Raw genomic sequence first — 24189 nt, 5'->3', positions numbered from 1 at the left:
AAAGGTAGAAAGATCAAGTAAATGCACAGATATATTGTGTATATATAGGCATTTGGCTTTCGGCTACTTATTCTATTCAAGGGCTTCAGCTTAAATAACTTGAAATCATGTGCTTCTGAAAGAAAGACCATTTTTATTTCATTTTGCAATCCTTCATACCACACATGACAAAGATACAGGACCCAAAAAGGAAAAGCAGAAAAGTTATTGGTATCACATCTCAGCATAGGCAACTAAAAAGAACTTTATTATTATTTAGAAAGACATAATATACAATGCTATTTTTGTTTCTCAAAAAAAATGCCTGGATTTTTGTAGATAGCACAGTGTTTCTGAAAAGTTACTGTAAAACTATTCACTTTAGTATAATAAACGATAAAACATCTGGCATAAAGTAGATAACAAAAAAATCGTATGCTGAAGGAATGCCCTTGGCCTTATTCAACTTTATTAAAAATACCTACCTTTTCCTCCAGTTTCTTCTTCTCGTCACTAAATTGGCTTATTCTTTGTTTGAGAAACTGATTGAGCTGTAAAACTTCTTTCTCAGTAGATGCAAGCTTTTGCTCAAGTTCCTCGTGCTGGGAATGGGATGCTGACTGGTCTGAAAATGGAGTCTGGAGGGAGGTGTTCTCATATTGTGGCTATTCAGAAAGAGAAACACACAGGCAAGGCTTTAAAAGTTTACTTGTCCTGAACCAATGGAAAGAAACTGGAAATGAGGGACAGGACGAAGAGCACACACAGCCTTTAATGACAGACCTCAGCATAAATCCCAGCTCTCCTGATTCCCAGTTATGTGCCATGATCAATTCAAATTACCTACCAGGGCCAAGTGACATGAAGTTCCTAGCACAAGGCAGAAGCTAAATGAAACATAGTTATTATTTGGTTAAAAGGCATAATTAGAACGTAAAAAGTACATTATAAAGAAGTAAAAGTTCTGGGGAAATAAAAACTAAAGAAGTCTTTTCTCACAAGTGGTCACTTTTAGCAAACAGGTAAATGAGACATCCCTAGTAAAGTTAATACATACCAATAAATACATATCAATAAGTATTAACAGAGTGCTTCCCCTAACCAGAAAGTAAGGCTCATGAAATCAGGAATTTTTGTCCATCTTAATTGTTATTTTATCCCTATTTCACAGAGCAGGGACTGGGCACAAGATAAGTTAAAAAATAATTGCTAAATGAACAAATGTATTATTCCCTTCATGAGCAAGGCTTTGAAGGAGAGTCAGACAAGAGCTGAAAGAGAGAAGATAAAGGCAAATGATATATCTGATAAGAGGTTAATATCCAAAATACACAAAGAACTCATACAACTCAACATCAAGGGGAAAAAAAAAGAAAAAAACCAATTAAAAAATGGACAGAGGACCTGAAAAAGATTTTTTCAAAGAATACACACAGATGGCCAACAGGTACGTGAAAAGATGCTCAACATCACTAATTGTTGGGGAAATGCAAATCAAAGCCACAGTGAGATACGACCTCATACCTGTCAGAATGGCTATCATCAGAAAGACAACAAGTAACAAGTGCTGGCCTTTCTTCTTCAATTTTTAATAAAAGGAAGAAGGGTCTTTCACATTTGGGTTTTGTTCCATGCAAGTTAACTACAGGTTGAAATTTTGGTATAAGATATTATAAGTACAAACCACTCTTTGGTTCTAGTAATTCTACTACTGAAACAACTGAGGAAGTTTGAATTTAGGACAAAGACCTGGTTCTCATTTTCCACCTATGAGACTTAGCAATGTCTAGTTCTCAGGTCATTTTGATGGTACGGTCATTCAAAGTTTTTAATAGGCAAATAGAATTTACTTCTCAAGAGTTGTGTTTTTCATCTATAAACTAATTTAAAAGTTATTTTATTTCAAAAATATTCTTTTTAAACCTAGAATAAACAGAATATTAAAAGCATAATTTCCTTTGTTAAATATACTAAGGAGTTAGGATGAACAAGTTATGGACCCAAAAAATGTCCAAATACAAAATGCTGTGCATAAAAAGTAATGTTTATAAATCCAAGGAAAAAATTCCTTTGCTGCTCTTCACAGAAATAGAATAAACAACCCCCTAAAGTATGTGTGGAACCAGAAAAGGCCCTGTACAGCCAAAGCAATACTGAGAAAAAGAAGAAAACCAGAAGCATCACACTTCTAGATCCCAAATTGCCCTACAAATCACAGCAATAAAACTGGTACTGGCATTGACACATTGACCACTGAAGCTGAATGGAGAGCCCACAGTTAAACTCTGAAATACAATGTCAACGAGTATTTAACACGGAGCCAAGAATACCCAGTGGGTATGGTGCTGGGAAAGGTGTAGAAACACATGCAGAACAATGAAAGTAGACCCCTACATCACATGACTCACAAAAATTAACATAAGACCTGATACCATAAAACTCCCAGAGGAAAGCATAGGGAAGAAGTCATGGATATTTGTCTTGGCAATGACTTTTTTCTTACATAATGCCAAAAGGACAAACAACAAAAGCAAAAATCAACGAATGAGACTAATCAAACTAAAAAAGAACAGTAAAAGAAACAATTAACAAAATGAAAAGACAACCTGTTGAATGGGAGAACATTTTACAAACCCCATGTCAGATAAGGGGTTAAAATCCAAAATCGTAAAAGCTCATTCAACTTAACAAAAGACAACCTGGTTGAAAAATAGGCAGAAGAACTAAACAGACATATTTCCAAAGAGAAAATCAAAATGGCCAACAGACACATGAAAAAATGCTCAACATCACATCAGGGAATGCTAATCATCAGAGAAATTCAAATCAAAATCAAAATAATATCTTACCTCCCACCTGTTAGAATGGTTATCATAAAGAAGACAAGAGATAAGGGGTGCTGGTAAGGATGTGGTGGGAAGGGGACCTCTTAAACACGGTTGGTGGGAGTATAAATTAGCATGGCCATTACAGAAAACAATATGATGGTTCCTCAAAAATATAAAAAAAACAAATCTACCATAGGATCCAGCAATTTCATCTCTGGATATATACCCAGAAGAAAACATGATTTCTACAAGATGTATGCACTTCCATAGTTATCACAACATTATTTACAACAGCCAAGATAAGGAAACAATACCAATGTCCATCAACGTATGAATGGATAAAAGATGTAATACACAAAGGAGTTTATTCAGCCATGAGAAAGGAGGCTTTCTTCACACATACATAGATCTTGAGCACATTATGCTAAGTGAGATAAATCAGATAAAGAAAAGCAAGTACTGTATGATACCACTTACATGTGGAATCTAAATAAATTAAACCTATAATAAAGGGAGAGAACCTTCTTATCAGGGATCACGGGAAGGGGTGGAGCACCCACCGAGGATAAGAGTGTGGTGTTTCAGGGTAAAATTTCAACAAGCAGTAAATATGCCACAAGTAGTTAATGCACAGGGTAATGAATACAGACAGTAATATTGTACTACAATTATGTAATGTGATAAATACCACTAAAATAGCAATCATATCATACAAATGTATCAAAGCAACATGCCATACACCTTAAACACACACTGTGTGTGTGTGCTGAGTCACTCAGTCGTGTCTGACTCTTCTGTGACACCATGGACCGCAGCCCCAGGCTCCTCCTCCATGGGAATTCTCCAGGTAAGAATACTGGAGTGGGTACCCAGTCCCTTCTTCAAGGGATGTTCCAGACCCAGGGGTGAAACCCAGATCTCCTGCATTGCAGGTGAACTCTTTACCCTCTGAGCCGCAAGGGAAGCCCAAACTCATTCGATATTACATGTCAAATTTGTTCAATAAAATATAAAGAAAAATAAAAAATTCCTTCACTAAGGAGAATTTTATTATCATATTAGTTGTTACTTCTAAACCTTTGCCATTTTATTCACTCTCTGTATCAATCTACCGGAAAAAAAATGTATATATTCCTTGTATCCATTTAGTGTTGGAAGGGGTTCCTTGCATTCTCTTTTATTAATTGCACTTACCTTTTTTTAAAAAGATTTTTTTGATGTACACCATTGTTAAAGTGTTTACTGAATTTGTTACATTGCTTCTGTTCTATGTTTTTTGGGGGTTTTTTTCACCACAAGTCATGTAGGATCTTAGATCTGACCAGGAATTGAACCAGCATTGGAAGGTGAAGTCTTTAACCACTGGACTGCCAGGGGAGTCTCACACTTACCCTTTAAAATGAATTTCTCAACAATATTTTAATTCCCCCACATAATTTAAAATTCTTACAATATTTTTAGCAACCCCATTTTCCTTGTATTTCTATCTGTCCTTGCAGACTGACTTAGAGAGCCCTCTACTGGTCTGATACTATGTGTCAAAAAACATTTTCTTTAGCTTGCAGACAGACAGTAAGTTTTACGTTTTTTGGTAACATAATAATAACTGTATAATTCCAGTAAAACCTTTATTCAGAATAATGAAGTTATAAGGAGAAACTGCATGGTTCTATTAAAATACCCTTATCAAAGCAAAATATACTACTTAAGTAATACAGAAATACCACTTTCAAATAACTGAACACTATTAATCTCAGTATGATAGAGACTTGCTGTCATGTGGTAGAACTTTTAGATGACATCACATAATAACAAGGTATTTGATATATTAGTAACTGAAGTATGATAAACAAGCTGGAATCTCCATGTTATGTGCCTCTGCATCAAATAAGTCTGTTATTTGGTCTTTATTTATCATGTCCTGATTTTAATATAATAATGCCTTTAATAAAACTGCAAGTTTGAAAATATAATGGAGGAAAAAATTACACTTAATTTAATTCTAAGAATAAAGATATAAATGGAAATGACCAAATAGAAGTACATACTACCATAAACTATTTTGCCAATAGTATTCATGTTCAAATAAATGATGCAAAAATGTTCACAGCAGTTTGTTCACTACAGATAAAATATGGAATCTAGCCAAGTGTCCACTGAAAGATGAGTAGAAAAGTGAAAGTGGTAGACATCCAATGGGATATTATTCGGCCTTAACAAGGAAGGAAATTCTGACACATGCTACAATATGGATGAACCCTGAGGATATTATGCTAAGTGAAACATGCCAGTCACAAAAAGATAAATACTATATAATTCCATTTAACATGAGATACCTGGAGTAATTAAAAATTACAGAGACAGAAGGTAGAATGGTAGTTGCCATGGGTCAGGGAGTGAAATGGGGAGTTATTGCTTAATGAGCAGTTTCACTTTTTTAAGATTATGCATAGTAGCCCCAAATTAGAAACAACCCAAATTTTGACAAGCAGAGATAGGTTGAATAAATTATGCTGTTTCCATAAAATGGGAAATCAAGCAGTTGTAAAAGCAAAAAGGGATGCTGCCTAGGTAATGATATGCAAATAGTCATTGTATTTTATGTAATTTTACATAATAAGAAAAAAGTAGTATGTTGAATATTTTATATATTTTGATACCTTTTGTGTAGGATAAAATTAATTTATCTCTGAGTTGTAATAAATATCAACTCTGGAAGGCTATACTAGAAACTGATAATCGTGGTTCCTGTTAGTGCGGGAAAAGCATGTGAACTGGACAGATGGAAAACAGCGCTGGAACATCTTTTACTACACACATAAATATGAATCATAGGAACAGATTATTAATCCCAAAAAGGTCCTAATCACACAGTTTATGTTTGACGCATTTTATAATACTAGTAAAACAACAACTGCAAAATCCTTTGTGATCTTACCTGCAAACCAGCCCCGTAAGAATCCTCACAATTCACATAATGTCCTAGCATGGCATGCTGCGCTCGTAACTCATTATCCCTTATTCTTTCATGCAGGTGGGTGATCTGTTGCTTCTGCCTGCAAAACATAAGTTGGGGTCACATTACAAAAAACATACTTTTCTAAGCTGATCTAATTAAAAGCAGAATTTTCAGTATTCTAATGTGGCATCAAGAGTTAGAAGTATGCTCACTCTTAAAATTCATAATAAGAAATCTGTTTAAACCACAGTACCATGAGATATGTTAAATATAGAAAAAAGTTTATACTGAGTACTTCTGGTTACTTAAAAGAACATAATCTTTTGTAGAATACTCTTTCTAGGTTTCAACAAAGTCATGCTTTGCTTTCTTTCTTCTTGCTGCCTAATATACAAACTGTTTCATTCTCAGTCTGGAATGCCTTTATCTTAATATCACTATTTCCGTTCATCCAAATTCTTTTCAACACACAATACCAATTGAAACATCTGACAAAACTCATTTTAAGGAATGAGAAGTATTTTTATAAATATCATGTAGTTCAATTATTGTACTCTGCCTGCACCTTACCTACAATATCCAGGTTGCATGATCTACACATAAACATCACCAAGGATGGAGAACTCACATGGTGGCAGATTTGCATTTCTTGATAGTGCTGAAATTTCATTTTAATGTAACCTCATGCTGGACCCAGACACGCTGAAGTTCAAATATTTCCTCAGTGGATCATAACTTAATCAAATTGTATAACTTTTGTGAATGTTTCCTAAAACATTTGAAAACTGTTCATGTGTCAGGCAACATGCTAAGAGTTTTATATGTATTATCATTAATCTTCAAAAATTTAATAACAAGACTAATAATGAGGTTATAAGAGATAGAGAAGGAAGATAGACTGAAATAAAAGAAGAGGTGACCAAAGGTATAGGGTGGAAAGAGGAAGACCAGTAAAATTTTATTATTTCAATTTGTTTATAGTATACTATAAACTATTAAGTATGTGATAACATGTCTAAAAAAAGTAGTATCTTAATTTAAAAATATTTTATTACTAAAAAATGCTATCATGTGAGTCTTCAGCAATGTATATGTTTCACACTAATTACATGTGGAAGTAAAATCACATTATAATTTTGCTAGGTAAATTTTAAAATCAGTGGGGAATTCTTTGGTATAGTGTGGACATATTAAATGTCCTTCTAACTCACCTGCTTTATAACCTGGGATTTATGATCAGATTCCTAAAGCAAGGCATATGTGACATGTCAGGTTATTAAAAGTTATTAAAACTCCAATTTCACATATATGATCAATTAATAGATGAGATTTTGCTCATAGCAATTTACAGTACATCTTTCATTTTGTGATAGATCCCATAATGCAAAATGGGGTATTTATTTATTATATTTATAGCATATTTATTCTCCATCACAAGTGTGGAATTAAGATTTGATTATTTTTATCAGTTTGAGTATTTAATTCAGTTTTAATAGTGTGTTTCTAAGTTATTTTGGCTGTTTATACCTAGATATATTTATTGTTCAATCACTCAGTCATGTCCAGCTCTTCATGACCCCACAGACTGCAGCTCGCCAGGCCGCCCTATCCTCATCATCTCCCGGAGCCTGCTCAAACTCATGTTTGTTGAATCGGTGATGCAATCCAACCACCTCGTCCTCTGTCGTCCCCTTCTCTGGCCTTCAATCTTTCCCATCAGGGTCTTTTCTAAAGAGCAGGCTCTTTGAATCAGGTGGCCAAAGTATGGGAGTTTCAGCTTCAACATCAGTCCTTCCAATGAATATTCAGGACTGATTTTCTTTAGGATTGACTGACTGGATCTCCTTGCAGTCCAAGGGACTCTCAAGAGTCTTCTCCCACATCACAGTTCAAAAGTGTCAATTCTTCGGCGCTTAACCTGCTTTATGGTCCAATGCTCACATCCATACATGACTACTGGTAAAACCACAGCTTTGACTAGACAGACCTTTGTCAGCAAAGTAATGTCTCTGCTTTTTTAATATGCTGTCTAGGTTGGTCATAACTTTTCTTCCATAGAGCAAGTCTTTTAATATCATGGCTGCAGTCAGAAACTACAGTGATTTTGGAGCCTGAGAAAATAGTCTCTCACTGTTTTCATTATTTCCCCATCTATTTGCCATGAAGTGATGGGACTGGATGGCATGATTTTGGTTTTTTGAATGTTGAGATTTAGAACAACTTTTTCACTCTCCTCTTTCACCTTCATTAAGAGGCTCTTTAGTTCCTCTTCACTTTGTGTCATAAGGGTGGTGTCATCTGTGTATCTGAGGTTATTTTTGATATTTCTCCCGGCAATCTTGATTCCAGCTTGTGCTTCATCCAGCCCGGCATTTCCTATGATATACTCTACATATAAGTTAAATAAGCAGGGTGACAATATACAGCCTGACATACTCCTTTCCCAATTTGTAACAAGTCTGTTCTCCCATGTACAGTTCTAACTGTAGTTTTTTGACCTGCATACAGGTTTCTCAGGAGGCAGGTCAGGTGGTCTGGTATTCCCCTCTCTTTAAGAATTTTCCACAGTTTGTTGTGAGCCACACAAAGACTTTAGTGTAGTCAATGAAGCAGAAATAGATGTCTTTCTGGAATTCTCTTGCTTTTTCTATGATTCAGTAGATGTTGGCAATTTGATCTCTGGTTCCTCTGCCTTTTCTAAATCCAGCTTGAACATCTGGAAGTTCTCAGTTTATGTACTGTTGAAGTCTAGCTTGGAGAATTTTGAGCATTACTTTGCTAGCGTGTGAAAGGAGTGCAATTGTGAGGTAGTTTGAACATTCTTTGGCACTGTCTTTCTTTGAGATTGGAATGCAAACTAACCTTTTCCAGTCCTGTGGCCACTGCTGAGTTTTCCAAATTTGCTGGCATATTGAGTGCAGCACTTTCACAGCATCATCTTTTAGGATTTGAAATAGCTCAGCTGGAATTCCATCACCTCCATTAGCTTTGTTCGCAGTGATGCTTCCTAAGGCCCACTTGACTTCGCACTCCAAGGTGTCTGGTTCTAGGTGAGTGATCACACCATCATGGTTATCTGGGTCATTAAGATCAGGAAGAAGGCAAGGACGTCCTGCCACCCGCTGCCTTCAGCACTGCCCCTGAAGCCCCAGCTAGTGAAGACATGAGTGCAAAGTTCTGCAGCATCACACTGAGGTACAGGCATCTCTGGGCCTCACCCAGGAGCCTCCGCTCCTCCCAGGAGTACGCAGCAACGTCTTCAAAGCTCATACTGTTCCTGCGGTGGGTCCCTTAGCGCCGCCACTGCCATAGCCAGAGAGGGCCAGGAGCAGCCGGGGAATGGGACACACAGGTTCCGCCCAGGGCCTGGCGTAGGACACCCGGGGCGGCGATGGGAAACTCAGAGCCACCTCTTTGGCACGTGGACTCTACCTCCTCCCATGCCTTTTAGGTCTCATCACAGGGTCCCGAGCCAGTGCCCCCGAACCAGAACAGACTCACTGGCAGTTTAAAAAATCCTAGGTATACAGCATCGTAAAATCAACTTCTAAATCTATTTCATTTCAAGGCCAACTGCTATACTGTGTGAAATTCCATTTGGATACCAAGCACCGTAACTTAGCACTGGACTTCACAACTCTTAGGGTGGAATCCCCAGCAAGAAAGCCTCACTTCAGATGCCAGACAAGTGGAATCCCAGGTCACCCACACTTCTAGCCAACTGGTTACAAATCTGGTGAGTTCCCAAAATTTTTATTATAGAATTTCATTGCATGGGCATGACCAATTAAATCACCAGCTGTGTGACTGAACTCAATCTCCAGTCCCCTCCTCTCCCTGGAGGCTGAACTAGCTCCAAGACCCAACCCTCTGACCACAGGGTTGGTTTCTCTGGTGAACAGCCCAGGTCCTGAAGCAGATATCCAGGGCTCAAGAATCACCTCATTACCATAAATGCAGGTGTGTTCTAGGGCTCATGAATAAAAAACACCTGTATATTGTCACCCTGCTTGTTTAACTTATATGCAGAGTATACCATGAGAAACGCTGGGCTGGATGAAGCACATGCTGGAATCAAGATTTCTGGAAGAAATATCAATAACCTCAGATATGCAGATGATACCATTCTTACTGCAGAAAGTAAAGCACTAAAGAGCCTCCTGAGGAAAGTGAAGGAGGAGAGTGAAAAAGTTGGCTTAAAGCTCAACATTCAGAAAACTAAGATAATGTCATCTGATCCCATCACTTCATGGCAAATAGATACGGAAACAGTGGCTGACTTTATTTTTTGGGGCTCCAAAATCACTGCAGACGGTGACTGCAGCCATGAAATTAAAAGATGCTTACTCCTTGGAAGGAAAGTTATGACCAACCTAGACAGCATATTAAAAAGCAGAGACATTACTTTGTCAACAAAGGTCCGTCTATTCAAGGCTATGGTTTCTGCAGTAGTCATGTACGGATGTGAAAGTTGGACTATAAAGGAAGCTGAGCACCAAAGAATTGATGCTTTTGAACTGTGGTGTTGGAGAAGACTCTTGAGAGCCCCGTGGACTGCAAGGAGATCCAACCAATCCATCCTGAAGGAGATCAGTCCTGAGTGTCACTGGAATGACTGATGTTGAAGCTGAAACTCCAACAACTTTGGCCACCTGATGTGAAGAGCTGAGTCATTTGAAAAGACCCTGATGCTGGGAAAGATTGAGGGCAGGAGGAGAAGGGGACGACAGAGGATGAGATGGTTGGATGGCATCACCTACTCAATGGAGATGAGTTTGAGTAGACTCTGGGAGTTGGTGATGGACAGGGAGGCCTGGCGTGCTGTGGTCCATGCGGTTCTCGAAGAGTGGGACATGACTGAGTGACTGAACTATACTGATTGATTTAGTCTCCTTCCCAAGAACGAGAAACAGTGGCTAGTCAGATTTCTTAATATCGGACAAAATTTTAAGATTTGTAGGTACTATATTGGAAACCGCAAGTAATGACAGAATGAGATTCTCCTCTGTGCCAACAGTATCATTTACAAATAGCATTAACTCAGCTGTCACCACTGAGCATAGCAGGTTTCCTCTCTGAATCAGGCACCAGTGCACTGACTTATCCTTATATTTTATCTGTTCAATTCAGCGGCAGAAGCCAAGCAACTTCTAAGTGTAAACCATTCTAAGAACCACGAGTATCAGCAACAGCATAGATTAACCAAAAACCTTAGCTTCTTTTTCATTAAAATGAGGCTATTTCCTCTGAACAAATATTTAGTGAGTTTCTATTATTAGTAATAAAATATACTTGAAACTCTCTTCTGTGAAGGAGCTCAGAGTCTACTGAGGAAAGACAATTACATAAATATAACTATTATATACACAAAATACATATAATGAGGCTACTCTTTGTTAATGGCCACTATGCATCAGACAGGATTAAGACTTTTGACACACATTCATTCATTTAATCCTCATGCCGCACAGCTAGGTGGGAGAGGGGAGTTGCCTAAAACAGTGACCTTCAAAAATCTCACTTTTTGCTTAAGTAGTGAAACTCCTTGTACCCAGGCAGATGAGACGATCAATTTGCAAAAGGTCAAGTATCTTATTCAGAATTACCTAAATGGTTAGTATCAAGTATAAAGAATTAGGAAACCAGGTTTCCTCCTTTGAGTTGCTTTTACAATTAAACTATGTGCTTTTTATCATAAGATGGGGACATTTAAGAACAGTTTATTTTTCTTAATTTTTAAAAAAATTTTATTTTATATTGGAGTACAGCTGATTAACAATGCTCTATTAGTTTCAGGTGTATAGCAAAGTGATTTAGTTACATATATAAATGTATATTCTTTTCCAAATTCTTTTCCCATTTAGGTTATTACAGAATATTGAACCGATTTCCCTGTGCTATACAGTAGGTCCTTGTTGGCTATCTATTTTAAAAATACATCCACGTCAATTCCAAACTTTCAATCTATCGCTCTGATCATTTCCCACTGGTAACCATAAGAAGAACAGTTTCTATAGCAGCTAATTTTCCTTAACATTTGATCTTCTTTGACCTAATTAACCAAAATCTATAAAAGCTATAGGCATGGTAAAAACAAACAAACAAACACATTTTTCTCATGCAATCATGAACAACTTGATATTTTCAGGAATAATATCCAGTGTACAATTTTTAGTTAAGTGATTTAAAAGGTATCATCAACCACACCATATTCCAAAATAGAAAAGTTTGGCATCTTTACTCTCAGCTTCATCCAGGAAGAAACTAAATCCTGTCATATCTCTCTCTGAAATAGCCTCCATATGTGTTATCACAATTGTAAAGGCCATTAGTCTAATATGGTTCCTAGAAAAAAGATGTACTATTATTTTGTTCTCATTTTTAGCACTATATGTGTTATATAAAGATTTTTATACATGAACGTTTTTACTTTTAAATTCTGATTCTGTTGCTACAGAAAGAGGAGCTACTTTTTCTTCCTCTGTCTTATACAATATCAAATGCATTAATCATCACAAATTCTATAACAGACTTATAAAATATCGAAGATTATTTAAGACACTGGGTGCAGTATACTATTCACAAAAACATCCATAATTATTCCCTTCCCTGTATTACTTAACGCTCCTTTCGTTCCTACTGTCCACAGGGGAAGTCTCCTGGCCTGTGACCAATCAGAACATACAGGAAGTGATTCTGTGCCACTTTCGGGCCTAATCTCCAAGAGAACATGTAAGCTTCATTTTCTCTTTGAACTTTGCCCAGCCACCTTATAAACAAACCCTGGTTAGACATACTTCAGGATAACAGACCCCATAGGAGCATACAAGACATCCAGGTGAGGCTAGCCTAGGCCAGCCAACTCCTACATAACAATGCAGAAGATATAAATAGACAACTCTCCAAAGAAGACACACAGATGGCCAAAAGATACATGAAAAGATGCTCAACATCACTAATTATTAGAGAAATGCAAATCGAAACTACAATTAGGTATGACCTCACACCAGTAAGAATGGCCATCAACAAAAAGTCTACAAATAATAAATGCCGGAGAGGGTGTGGAGAAAAGGGAACCTTCCTATACTGTTGGTGGGAATGCAAATTGGTACAGCCACTATGGAGAACAGTATGGAGGTTCCTTAAGAAACTCAAAGTAGAGCTACCATATGATCCTGCCATCCCATTCCTGGCCATGTATCTGGAGAAACTATAACCTGAAAAGATATGTACCCCAATGTTCACTGCAATACTATTTACAATGGCCAAGACATGGGAACAGCCTAAATGTCCATCAACAGATAAATGGATAAAGATGTGGTACTCATAAACAACAGAATATTACACAGCCATAAAAAAGAATGAAATAATGCCATTTCCAGCAACATGAATGAATCTAGAGATTATCATATTAAATAAGTCAAAGATAAATATTTTACTGTAAAAAATATGGTATCATTTATGTGGAATCTAAAATACGATACAAATGAACTTATTTACAAAACAGAAATTCACAGACACAGAAAACAAACCTATGGCTACCAAAGGGGAAAGATGGCAGAGATGGACACATTAAAAATGGGAGTGACACAGTGTATAGTGTCAGTCACTGAGTCGTGTCCGACACTTTGTGACCCCATGGACTATAGCCCACCAGGTTTCTCTGTCCATGGAATTCTCCAGGCAAGAATGCTGGAGTGGGTTGCCATTTCCTTCTCCAGGTGATCTTCCCAACCCAGGGATCGAACCCAGGTCTCCTGCACCGCAGGCAGATTCTCTACCATCTGAGCCACCACATACACATATAAGGGCCTACAGTACAGCAGAAGGAACTATACTCAATATCTTATAATAAAACTACATGGTAAAATAATCTAAAAAAGGTATTTGTATATAAATATATATGAATGTGTATATACACATACAGATATATATGAATCACTTAACTGTATACCTATATATTGTAATCAACTATACATAAATAAGAGAATTTTTTAAATTAAAACAAGAATTGGCCAACTGAGCAACTTTGTATGATTTTGGATTATTTCCTTAGTATCCTTCTATATATACAAAATTGACAAATATAAATATATTTAATAGATTTTATTAATAATTATCTTACTTCCATAGACTGAATGTTGGGAGCCTTCCCTGAGATTCATACATTAAATCCTAATGCCCAACATGTGGAATAGAAGGTGGAGGTGGAAGGTCTTTGGGAAGTGATAGGTCACGAAGGCAGAGTTCTCACAAATGCAGTTAGTATCACTAAAAAAGCAGCTCTGGAGAGCTCCCTTGCCCCTTTCACCACGTGAGGCTACAGCAAGAAGATGGCCATCTATGAACCAGGAAGTTGGCTCTCACCAGATTCTCACTGAATTGGCCAGTGCCTTGGACTTTCCAGCCTCTAGAAGTGGGAGAAATAAATATTTATTGTCTCGAAACATTCTATTGTTTCCCTCTATTTCTTTGCATTGTTCATTTAAAAAGGCATTCTTATCTCTCCTTGATATTCTTTGGAACTCTGCATTCAGATGGTATATCTTTCCTTTTCTCCTTTACCTTTCACTTTTCTTCTTTTCTCAGCTATTTGTAAGGCCTCCTTAGACTACCATTTTGCCTCTTTGCATTTCTTTTTCTTGGGGATGGTTTTCATCAGCACCTCCTGTACAGTGATGCTGGGCAAGATTGAAGGCAGGAGGAGAAGGATATGACAGAGGACGAGATGGTTGGATGGCATTACTGACTCAACGGACATGAGTTTGAGCAAACTCTGGGAGATGGTGAAGGACGGGGAAGCTTGGCGTGCTGCAGTCCATGGGGTCACAAAGAGTCGGACACAACTGAGTGATTGAACAACAATAAGCCAACCAGTCTACGGTATTTTGTTATAGCAGACCAAATGAACTAAGACATCTATTAACTTACACTCAATAGAATGGTATAATGGTGTCTGAAAAATAATAAAAGCTGAGTGATTCTCATTGAGGGCAAGTCTATTCATATTAAAGAAAGTCTGAATTTTGGTCTGTTTAAAAACAGCATTAATTTCAAGTATATCAGTTCAGTTCAGTCGCTCAATCGTGCGACCCCATGAATCGCAGCACGCCAGGCCTCCCTGTCCATCACCAACTCCCGGAGTCCACCCAAACCCATGTCCATTGAGTCGGTGATGCCATCCAACCATCTCATCCTCTGTCGTCCCCTTCTCCTCTTGCCCCCAATCCCTACCAGGATCAGGGTCTTTTCCAATGAGTCAGCTCTTTGTATCAGGTGGCCAAAGTACTGGAGTTTGAGTTTCAGCATGGGTCCTTCCAATGAACTCCCAGGACTGATCTCCTTTAGGATGGACTGGTTGGACCTCCCTGCAGTCCAAGGGACTCTCAAGAGTCTTCTCCAACACCACAGTTCAAAAGCATCAATTCTTCAGCACTCAGCTTTCTTCACAGTCCATCTCTCACATCCATACATGACCACTGGAAAAACCATAGTCTTGACTAGATGGACCTTTGTTGGCAAAATAATGTCTCTGCTTTTTAATATGCTATCTAGGTTAGTCATAACTTTCCTTCCAAAGAGTAAGCGTCTTTTAATTTCATGGCTGCCATCTGCAGTGATTTTGGAGCCCCCAGAAATAAAGTCTGACACTGTTTCCACTGTTTCCCCATCTATTTGCCATGAAGTGATGGGACCAGATGCCATGACCTTGGTTTTCTGAATGTTGAGCTTTAAGCCAACTTTTTCACTCTCCTCTTTCACTTTCATCAAGAGGCTTTTTAGTTCTTCACTTTCTGCCTTAAGAGTGGTGTCGTCTGCATATCTGAGGTTATTGATATTTCTTCTGGCAATCTTGATTCCAGCTTGTGCTTCTTCCAGCCCAGCATTTCTCATGATGTACTCTGCATATAAGTTAAATAAGCAGGGTGACAATATACAGCCTTGACGTACTCCTTTTCCTCTTTGGAACCAGTCTGTTGTTCCATGTCCAGTTCTAACTGTTGCTTCCTGACCTGCATATAGGTTTCTCAAGAGACAGGTCAGATGGTCTGGTATTCCCATCTCTTCCAGAATTTTCCAGTTTATTGTGATCCACGCAGTCAAAGGCTTTGGCATAGTCAATAAAGCAGAAATAGATGTTTTTCTGGAACTCTCATGCTTTTTTATGATCCAGCGGATGTTGGCAATTGATCTCTGGTTCCTCTGCCTTTTCTAAAACCAGCTTGAACATCTGGAAGTTCACAGTTCATGTATTGCTGAAGCCTGGTTTGGAGAATTTTGAGCATTACTTTACTAGTGTGTGAGATGGGTGCAATTGTGCAGTAGTTCGAGCATTCTTTGGCATTGCCTTTCTTTGGGACTGGAATGAAAACTGACCTTTTCCAGTCCTGTGGCCACTGCTGAGTTTTCCAAATTTGCTGACATACTGAGTGCAGCACTTTCACAGGATCGTCTTTCAGGATTTGAAATAGCTCAGCTGGAATTCCATCACCTCCACTAGCTTTGTTCGTAGTGATGCTTTCTAAGGCCCACTTGACTTCACATTCTAGGATGTCTGGCTCTAGGTGAGTGATCACACTATCGAGATTATCTGGGTAGTGAAGATCTTTTTTGTACAGTTCTTTTGTGTATTCCTGCCACCTCTTCTTAATATCTTCTGCTTCTGTTAGGTCTATACCATTTCTGTCCTTTATCGAGTCCATCTTTGCATGAAATGTTCCATTGATATCTGTAATTTTCTTGAAGAGATCTCTAGTATATACAATAAATTATATTGTATATCAAGTATATACAATAAATTAAGTATTAAAAATATATATCCAACTGTGTCTATACTTATATATAAAATTTACTTATACCAGAAACAGCTAATATTTTAAGATAGTTTTTCATAAAATCAATTGTAACTATCTCTTGTGATCTTCATTCATTTACCAGGCATGGACGTTATCAAGCACTACGCACATGTACTACACACCAGGCTCTGTTCAAGATGCTGAGAACATAGTGGAGAAGAAGGATATCAGGAGGTCTATGCACTAGTTTATATTCCAGCAGATCACGCTTAACATTGTTAAAAGTTTCTAGGCAAAATCTTTTGAAATTTCAACTATTAAACATATTTAAAGGTTTGAGTAAGGACTTAATTATAAGATTAAAATATCTACTACTTTATCTCAAAAAGGCACATGGAAATAAGTAGTAACTAGCAGTGATTAAGAAAAAATGGCTTCTCAAAACTATCTTCCAATTACCATGATATGCAACATGCTTAATTATCCCCAAAGTATACACAAATGATGTAGAACCAATATAGATCATAAATAATTAATATTAAGATTTATTGCTCAGGATAATCAGGAGTCTATTCAGTTTAAAATAATTTTTTTTTTCAGAGCTTTGGTACTCAAACAGGCAAAATTCTGGAAATGTCTGGGACTGGGGATAGACAGACATGAGACTTCAATGTCCTTGTAAGGTTCTATTTCTTAAACTCTAAGTGGTAGGTACAAAGATACTTCTTTATTAGTCTACACTTCTGCATGCCTGATATACTCAGTAATAAAAAAAAAAAATAAAACTCACCGATCAATTACAATCTCTTTCTGCCTTAGTAGTCCTTCTTTTATTTTCAGCACTGATTCCCACTTACTGAAATCTTGATAGCCAGGAGGTGAATAACTTTGACGAGATGATCCAGACAAAACCTGCACAAACATGTTTACGCTATTAGTATACTAAAAGTGGCTAAAGGGAATATTTATGTCATCTAGTATTTTCCCAATGATTTTCATTTTAAAAAAAGAGAATTCCCCATTTGATTAAAAAAATTTTTTTAATTACACCTGTGAATACAACATAACATGAAGAATTTTAAGGAAGTTCTAAAGCAAATGTATAAATCTAATCAAGAATTGGTGGACAACAGAACACATTATAATACTAAATGTAAGATGTTGTTCTCATTATCTTGTGCAAGCTTTCTGGAAATAAGAAAATTAATCACTGCCTAAGGAAGGAGTACAATAAAAATATAATATACCAAGGCTAGACTGTACACGTATTATCAGAAGGGTTTCCACATCTTGAAACTGTCATTCATCACATCACCCTTTAATTACATTAAAATTTCAAAAGCTAAAATACTTTCCCAAATAGTCATAGAAAATGACTACTAATTAGATAATCTAGATGACTGCTGGTCTCTAGTGTATCATTTAGGGGAAAAAAATCTGTTTAGACTTTTAAAAATATTTAAGATATTTAAACAGCATAAACAACAACATAACAAATGTAACATATCTTCAAACTTCTATCACTGAAACAAAATTAAAATTTTAATACTGGTGGTACTGGTTGAACTGACTCCTCAAAATTATGCTGAAGTTCTAACCCCCAATACCTCAGAAGGTAGCCTCATTTAGAAATACAGACTCTGCAGATAAAGTCAAGAAGAAGTCATTCAGTTCAGTCACTCAGTCGTGTCCAACTCTTTGTGACCCCATGAACTGCAGCACACCAGGCCTCCCTGTCCATCACCAACTCCCAGAGTTTACTCAAACTCATGTCCATAGAATCGGTGATGTCATCCAGCCATCTCATCCTCTGTCGTCCCCTTCTCCTCTTACCCCCAATCCCTACCATCATCAGGGTCTTTTCCAATGAGTCAGCTCTTTGTATCAGGTGGCCAAAGTATTGGAGTTTCAGCTTCAGCATGGGTCCTTCCAATGAACACCCAGGACTGATCTCCTTTAGGATGGACTGGTTGGACCTCCTTGCAGTCCAAGGGACTCTCAAGAGTCTTCTCCAACACCACAGTTCAAAAGCATCAATTCTTTGGCGTTCAGCTTTCTTCACTGTCCAACTCTCACATCCATACATGACCACTGGAAAAACCATAGCCTTGACTAGATGGACTTTTTTAATATGCTATCTAGGTTAGTCATAACTTTCCTTCCAAGGAGTAAGCGTCTTTTAATTTCATGGCTGCAATCACCATCTGCAGTGATTTTGGAGCCCCTAGAAATAAAGTCTGACACTGTTTCCCCATCTATTTGCCATGAAGTGATGGGACCAGACACCATGATCCTAGTTTTCTGAATGTTGAGCTTTTTTTTTTTTTGAATTTATATTTTTTCGAATGTTGAGCTTTAAACCAACTTTTTCACTCTCCTCTTTCACTTTCATCAAGAGGCTTTTTAGTTCCTCTTCACTTTCTGCCATAAGGGTGGTGTCATCTGCATATCTGAGGTTATTGATATTTCTTCCAGCAATCCTGATTCCAGCCTGTGCAAGTCATTAGACTAACACAAAAGGAGAAATGTGAACACAGACGTGCACAGAGGGAAGACTGTGTAAATAGATGAATATGATTGCCAGAAAGTTACTAGAAACCAGCCTGAAACAGACTTTTATTCACGGCCCTCAGAAGCAATTCATTCTGCTGACACCTTGATTCTGAACTTTTAACCTCCAGAACTGTGACATAAAATTTCTGTTGTGTAAGCTACCTTGTTTGCGTGTTAGGGCAGCTCTAAGAAACTAATACAATTGCTAAATCAAACAGGAACACAAATTCCTTGGCAAGCTAAGAGAGGCTACATGAACACAAAAAAAGCAACTTTCAAGGAATTCAAACTAGCAGCAATATCTTTATCCTTGCTTTCCAAAGATCTATTGACAAGACTTGCTTCTGAATAAACCAGTAACCAGGTGACATCAACTAGCCCTAGATTAAACCTTTAAAATGCCTGTCAAGTAATACTAGGACAGGATGTTTCAGGCAGCAGCAGATGAACAGACTAAGAATGGTAGATACTAGGTGGTACCAGGGTACATAACTTTGTCAAATGGGCAGATATTTGGAGTTGAGATGACACACAAGGTTAGAGAGACAGGTTAGTCAGAGATTTAGTTTTTGAATTTCACTCTTCTGCCTAATATACAACTCAGGCTGACACTCGGCCAACATGCACCAGTACGGATATAATAGTCGCTGCAGTACAGAAGCATTTTCACCGTGGTTGAAAACAGATGCTGCCCAAACACCTTGAAAAGGGCTTCCCTAGTGGCTAGATGGTAAGGAACCTCCCTGCAACGCAGGAGACCCAGGTTCAAACCCTGGGTCAGGAAGAGCCCCTGGAGAAGAAAATGTAAACCCACTCCAGTATTCTTGCCTGGAGCTACAGTCCACAGGGTCACAAAGAGTCAGACATGACTGAGTGACTAACACTTTCAAACCCCCTGAATGTCCTACCCACAACCCAGGCCACTCCTCAGAGCTTTCCATCACCCAATAAAGAGTGGCTTCCTGGCATAAATGGGGGCCTTCAGGACACCACTCATGGCATCCTTCCTGACTGGCTGGTTTCTACGAATCAGTCTCTCAAAATCCTCCCATCTCGACACTATCTACCAGCTTATATTTAGTTGCCAGAGCCAGGATTCAAATACAGGCAGCCCAACGAAAGAGCACCACACTGCCTCATTCTTTCTGCTGTGGCCCAGCTGACCAAGAAGGTATTTCAAATTTCATATCATAGGAGTTGGAAAAAATGTTTGACAGTAACTGCTCTTAAAAACTGAAGAGACAATTAAGCATTATAAACAATATTGTTGATATTAAGAGAAAGTCTCTGCTTATCACAACTCCATGTTACTTAAAGACTATCAATTTAATGGGTAGTCATTTCATGCAATTTAGTCAAACTGTAGCTCAAACAGGAATTCATTAAAAGTGGTAACAACTAAAACCATATTAATAATTCTAAAACTCAACATAAGTTGTGGAAATTATCAGAATGATATGGTGAACTGTTTGTGCTATAATTATTTCACTTGTAGAATAAAAGCAAATATATATTTAATTTATATATTGAATTATATATTAATCTCCTGGTAACAGGTTACATATATTTTAAATACTGGTTTTTGCATATCATTTTCATGCCTAACAGAAATAGCTTGAGCATCTATGATATCCTCTTCCAAGAATCTATAAGTTTCCTCCATTGCAGATTACAAGTCAGGAAAGACCTATACCATGATATTTTATGCTATGCTTTACTTTACACATCTTGTACTTATTTCAGTAAGACAAATGCCTAGACAATAGATGATGATCTTTACAAGATGACATGAATTACTCTATTCTTCCACAAGTTAGCTGCTAAAAATTTTTCCCACAGTTGACAACTTCCTAAGGAGGTCTTTTCTTACTTTATAAAACTTCTTGGCATCAAGAAAGAAGTAAAGAAAAGAAAAAAGTAGGTCTGCAGGAGAAAAGCAAACAACAATATAGTTGGTTTACAGTACTTCAACCATTGACAAAATAACAATATAGTTGGTTTACAGTACTTCAACCATTGACAAAATAACAATATAGTTGGTTTACAGTACTTCAACCATTGACAAGATGAACTGCTGAAATACTGAGTTGGCCAAAAAGTTCGTTCAGGTTTTCTGTAACAGTGTATGGAAAAACTTGAATGAACTTTTTGGCCAATTCAATACCTGCCAGATACATTTATAAATATATGTAAAACAAAATTTGAGACTTTATTCTTCCAATTTGTAGCTTCCTTGATCTAAACCCTTTAGAAAACAAAACAAAAAAATGAGCAAATAGGAAGAAAGGAAAGGAAACCTTTCTCTGTAATTAAGATGCAGTAAACAATTAGCAAATCAGTTGCATGGCAGTCTTCTTACTAAACTTTAATCCTGCCTCATAAAATAGTCTAAAAATGAGAATGAATCCTGACCATCAAATGCTGCAGGCAGTGTGTATTAGTCGCTCAGTTGTGTGGAACTCTGCAACCCCATGGACAATAGCCCACCAGGCTCCTCTGTCCATGGGAATTCTCCAGACAAGAATACTGGAGTGTGTTGCCATGCCCTCCACCAGGGGATCTTCCCAACCCAGGGATCAAACCCAGGTCTCCCACACTGCAGGCAGATTCTTATCATCTAAGCCACCAGGGAAGCCTCAATCCTGATTCATAAAAATAGTTTAAAAATGAGAATGAATCCTAACAACCAAATGCTGCAGGTAGAGTTACATGTAATTTTAAAAACCTGTTTGTATCTGCCCTACACTGAAAATGACAATTATGGAAACATGTTACCTTTTAAGGCTTTTATAATGAGGCCTTAGTGTATGCTATTCTAAATGAAGTTATAGAACACAATTTGAATCAACTAGTTAAGAGTTATTAAAATCAAAGCAAAGCAGCTACCGTACCTTTATGATTTTGCACACTATATAAACGACTACGTTACTTAAGATATACAGAAAAGAAACAACTAATGAAATTTTATTTTTAATATAATTTATAGCAAACTGGAAGTTTGTAACCTTTGACCTATATCTTCCCATCTCCCCACCACCCTAACCTCTGGTAACCCCCACTCTAGTTTCTATAAGTTTGGCGTTTTAGATTCCACATATAAATGACATCATACGGGATTTGTCTTCCTCTGACTTATTTCATTTGGTCAACTAACTTTCACAAGGGGTGCAAAGCTGATTAAATGGGGAATTATATTTGGTATCTAATCAAAAGAAGTGAAAAATGTATGTGTACAAAGATCTACAGGCGAACACTTCATCACCCCAATCTGGAAACAAACCATTAACTGATAAATGGATAAACTGTGCCAAATACACAAAATGCAATACAAACTTAACAAAAACAAAATGTATACCTAAGCACCGCAGGCCTAAACTTTATTTTCCTGTCTACTTCAAAGTAAGACTGTGGTGAAATCAAGGTCTTGCCTGCCTGGGGAAAATGTGTAAGTACTCCAGGATGCACTGTGGATCAGACAATGCACTACCTCAGCTATAATTTCCTACCTATCCATCACGCTGGTACTATTTTACATTGACAAATAACTGAGAGAGAAAAAATCAGGTGAAGTGAATACTGTACACCAAGGATGCAAAAAAAGAGTTGGTGATGAAGAGCAGCAGAATATGCCACTCCAAAATACAATTGTAGGCACTCATCAACATGCCGCCTTAATTAATGACATATTAATTATTTTGCACTGTAGGCACCTGAAATCTAGCCAATGCAGGCAGAGGCTTTCTTTGAACTCTACTCTCTGCCTAAAGACAGATCCTCCCAAAAGAACTCAACTGTCATAAACCCCTCCCCGGGAGTTTCATCGATCAGAGAGGATTGGCTCTTATCACAGAAAAGAAGACTGGAAGCTGACAATGTACCCAGACAAACTTCCTCACAGGTTATCATCTTTCCTATCTATTCTTCTAAGGCCTATTCATCTCTTAAAAATCATGCATCTCCCTTGAGAGGCCTGTATCCTTACTCTGCTTTTCCTGAATTGAGCAGTATCTAATCCTGAATTCTAAAGCCACCACTCTGAGCTCCTCATTTTTCCCTGAGTATCTTCCACGGGCACACAAGCTACACAGGTTAATAAACTTCTATTTGTTTCTCTTGTAATCTATCTTTTATTATAAGGGTCTCAGCTAAGAACTAAGAATGGTAGAAAGAAAATTATTTGTCCTTCCGTACAACAACCTACAAGCTGGTTCTTAAGAGCTGTTGATACTTAAGAAGAACAAAGAAGCTGTCCAATAGGACAGGGGCAATCCTGCTCCCAAATATGAAAAGGAAGAATGTATTTAATATTCAAATAATGCCTTCCCTATAACCAGTAGTCACACGTTTTTATCCTAAGTATTTAGAAAACAATTAAGAATTTCCATTCAGTAAAGCTGTAACGCGTCAGGAGAGGAATACCATTTTGTGGCAGAATGTCAAGTCATCAGTCATGTTTCTACTTGCCCATAACTAATGTAAGTAATCAAAGAGAAAGTAATTTAAACATATGAATATATAACTTATAGCTTGTGAATAATAATAAAACTTTAACTAGACATGAACATGAAATCTAGAAGGTAATTATAAAGGCATGTAGCTGTGAGCCAACTCCAAGTATGGAACAGAAAGGAAGTCAACGAAGTCACGAACATTTCAAAATCTGTTCAGCAAAACAAGGACACCTTTTACAAGAAACATTTTTAATACATAATTGGTAGTTACCACACTCAGGGAGGGAGGGGAACTCCTCATTTAGATGTTTTGTTGCAGCGGTGGTTTAGAAAAGAAAACAGTGGACTAGCCGCACAGTCCAGCCAGTGCTCCTGCTCAGTCACGGCGGACTCTGTAACCCCACCAGCTGCAGCCCACCCGGCTCCTCCACCAATGGAACTTGCCTTTCCAGGCAAGAATACTGGAGTGGGTTGCCATTTCCTACTCCAGGGATCCTCCCGACCGAGGGATTGAACCTGTGTCTCTGATATCCCCTGCGCTAGCAGGCAGATTCCTTACCACTGTGCCACCTGGGAAACCCAATCTAGCCAGTATACTAGCGTAACTCTTCTGCATCTAAACC

The 24189-nt window shown here is 37.7% G+C and overlaps 1 protein-coding gene across 4 annotated transcripts in view; it reads right to left on the bottom strand.

Moving 5' to 3' along the window:
• Positions 1-24189, bottom strand: part of CEP85L (centrosomal protein 85 like) — a 185073-nt gene that overhangs the window by 32884 nt on the left and 128000 nt on the right. For all 4 annotated transcript variants that reach the window (XM_070449914.1, XM_070449915.1, XM_020899700.2 and 1 more), the window contains 3 exons: positions 17353-17474; positions 5746-5863; positions 465-644 (listed from right to left, as the gene is read on the bottom strand). In XM_070449914.1, coding sequence (XP_070306015.1) covers positions 465-644; positions 5746-5863; positions 17353-17474 — 420 coding nt within the window. The remainder of the gene's footprint in view (positions 1-464; positions 645-5745; positions 5864-17352; positions 17475-24189) is intronic.

This window comes from Odocoileus virginianus, chromosome 19 (genome assembly GCF_023699985.2).
Source record: "Odocoileus virginianus isolate 20LAN1187 ecotype Illinois chromosome 19, Ovbor_1.2, whole genome shotgun sequence".
Lineage (NCBI taxonomy): Eukaryota > Metazoa > Chordata > Mammalia > Artiodactyla > Cervidae > Odocoileus > Odocoileus virginianus.
Note: the sequence above shows the minus strand (reverse complement) of the source record. Positions and strands in the feature narration are given on the sequence as shown.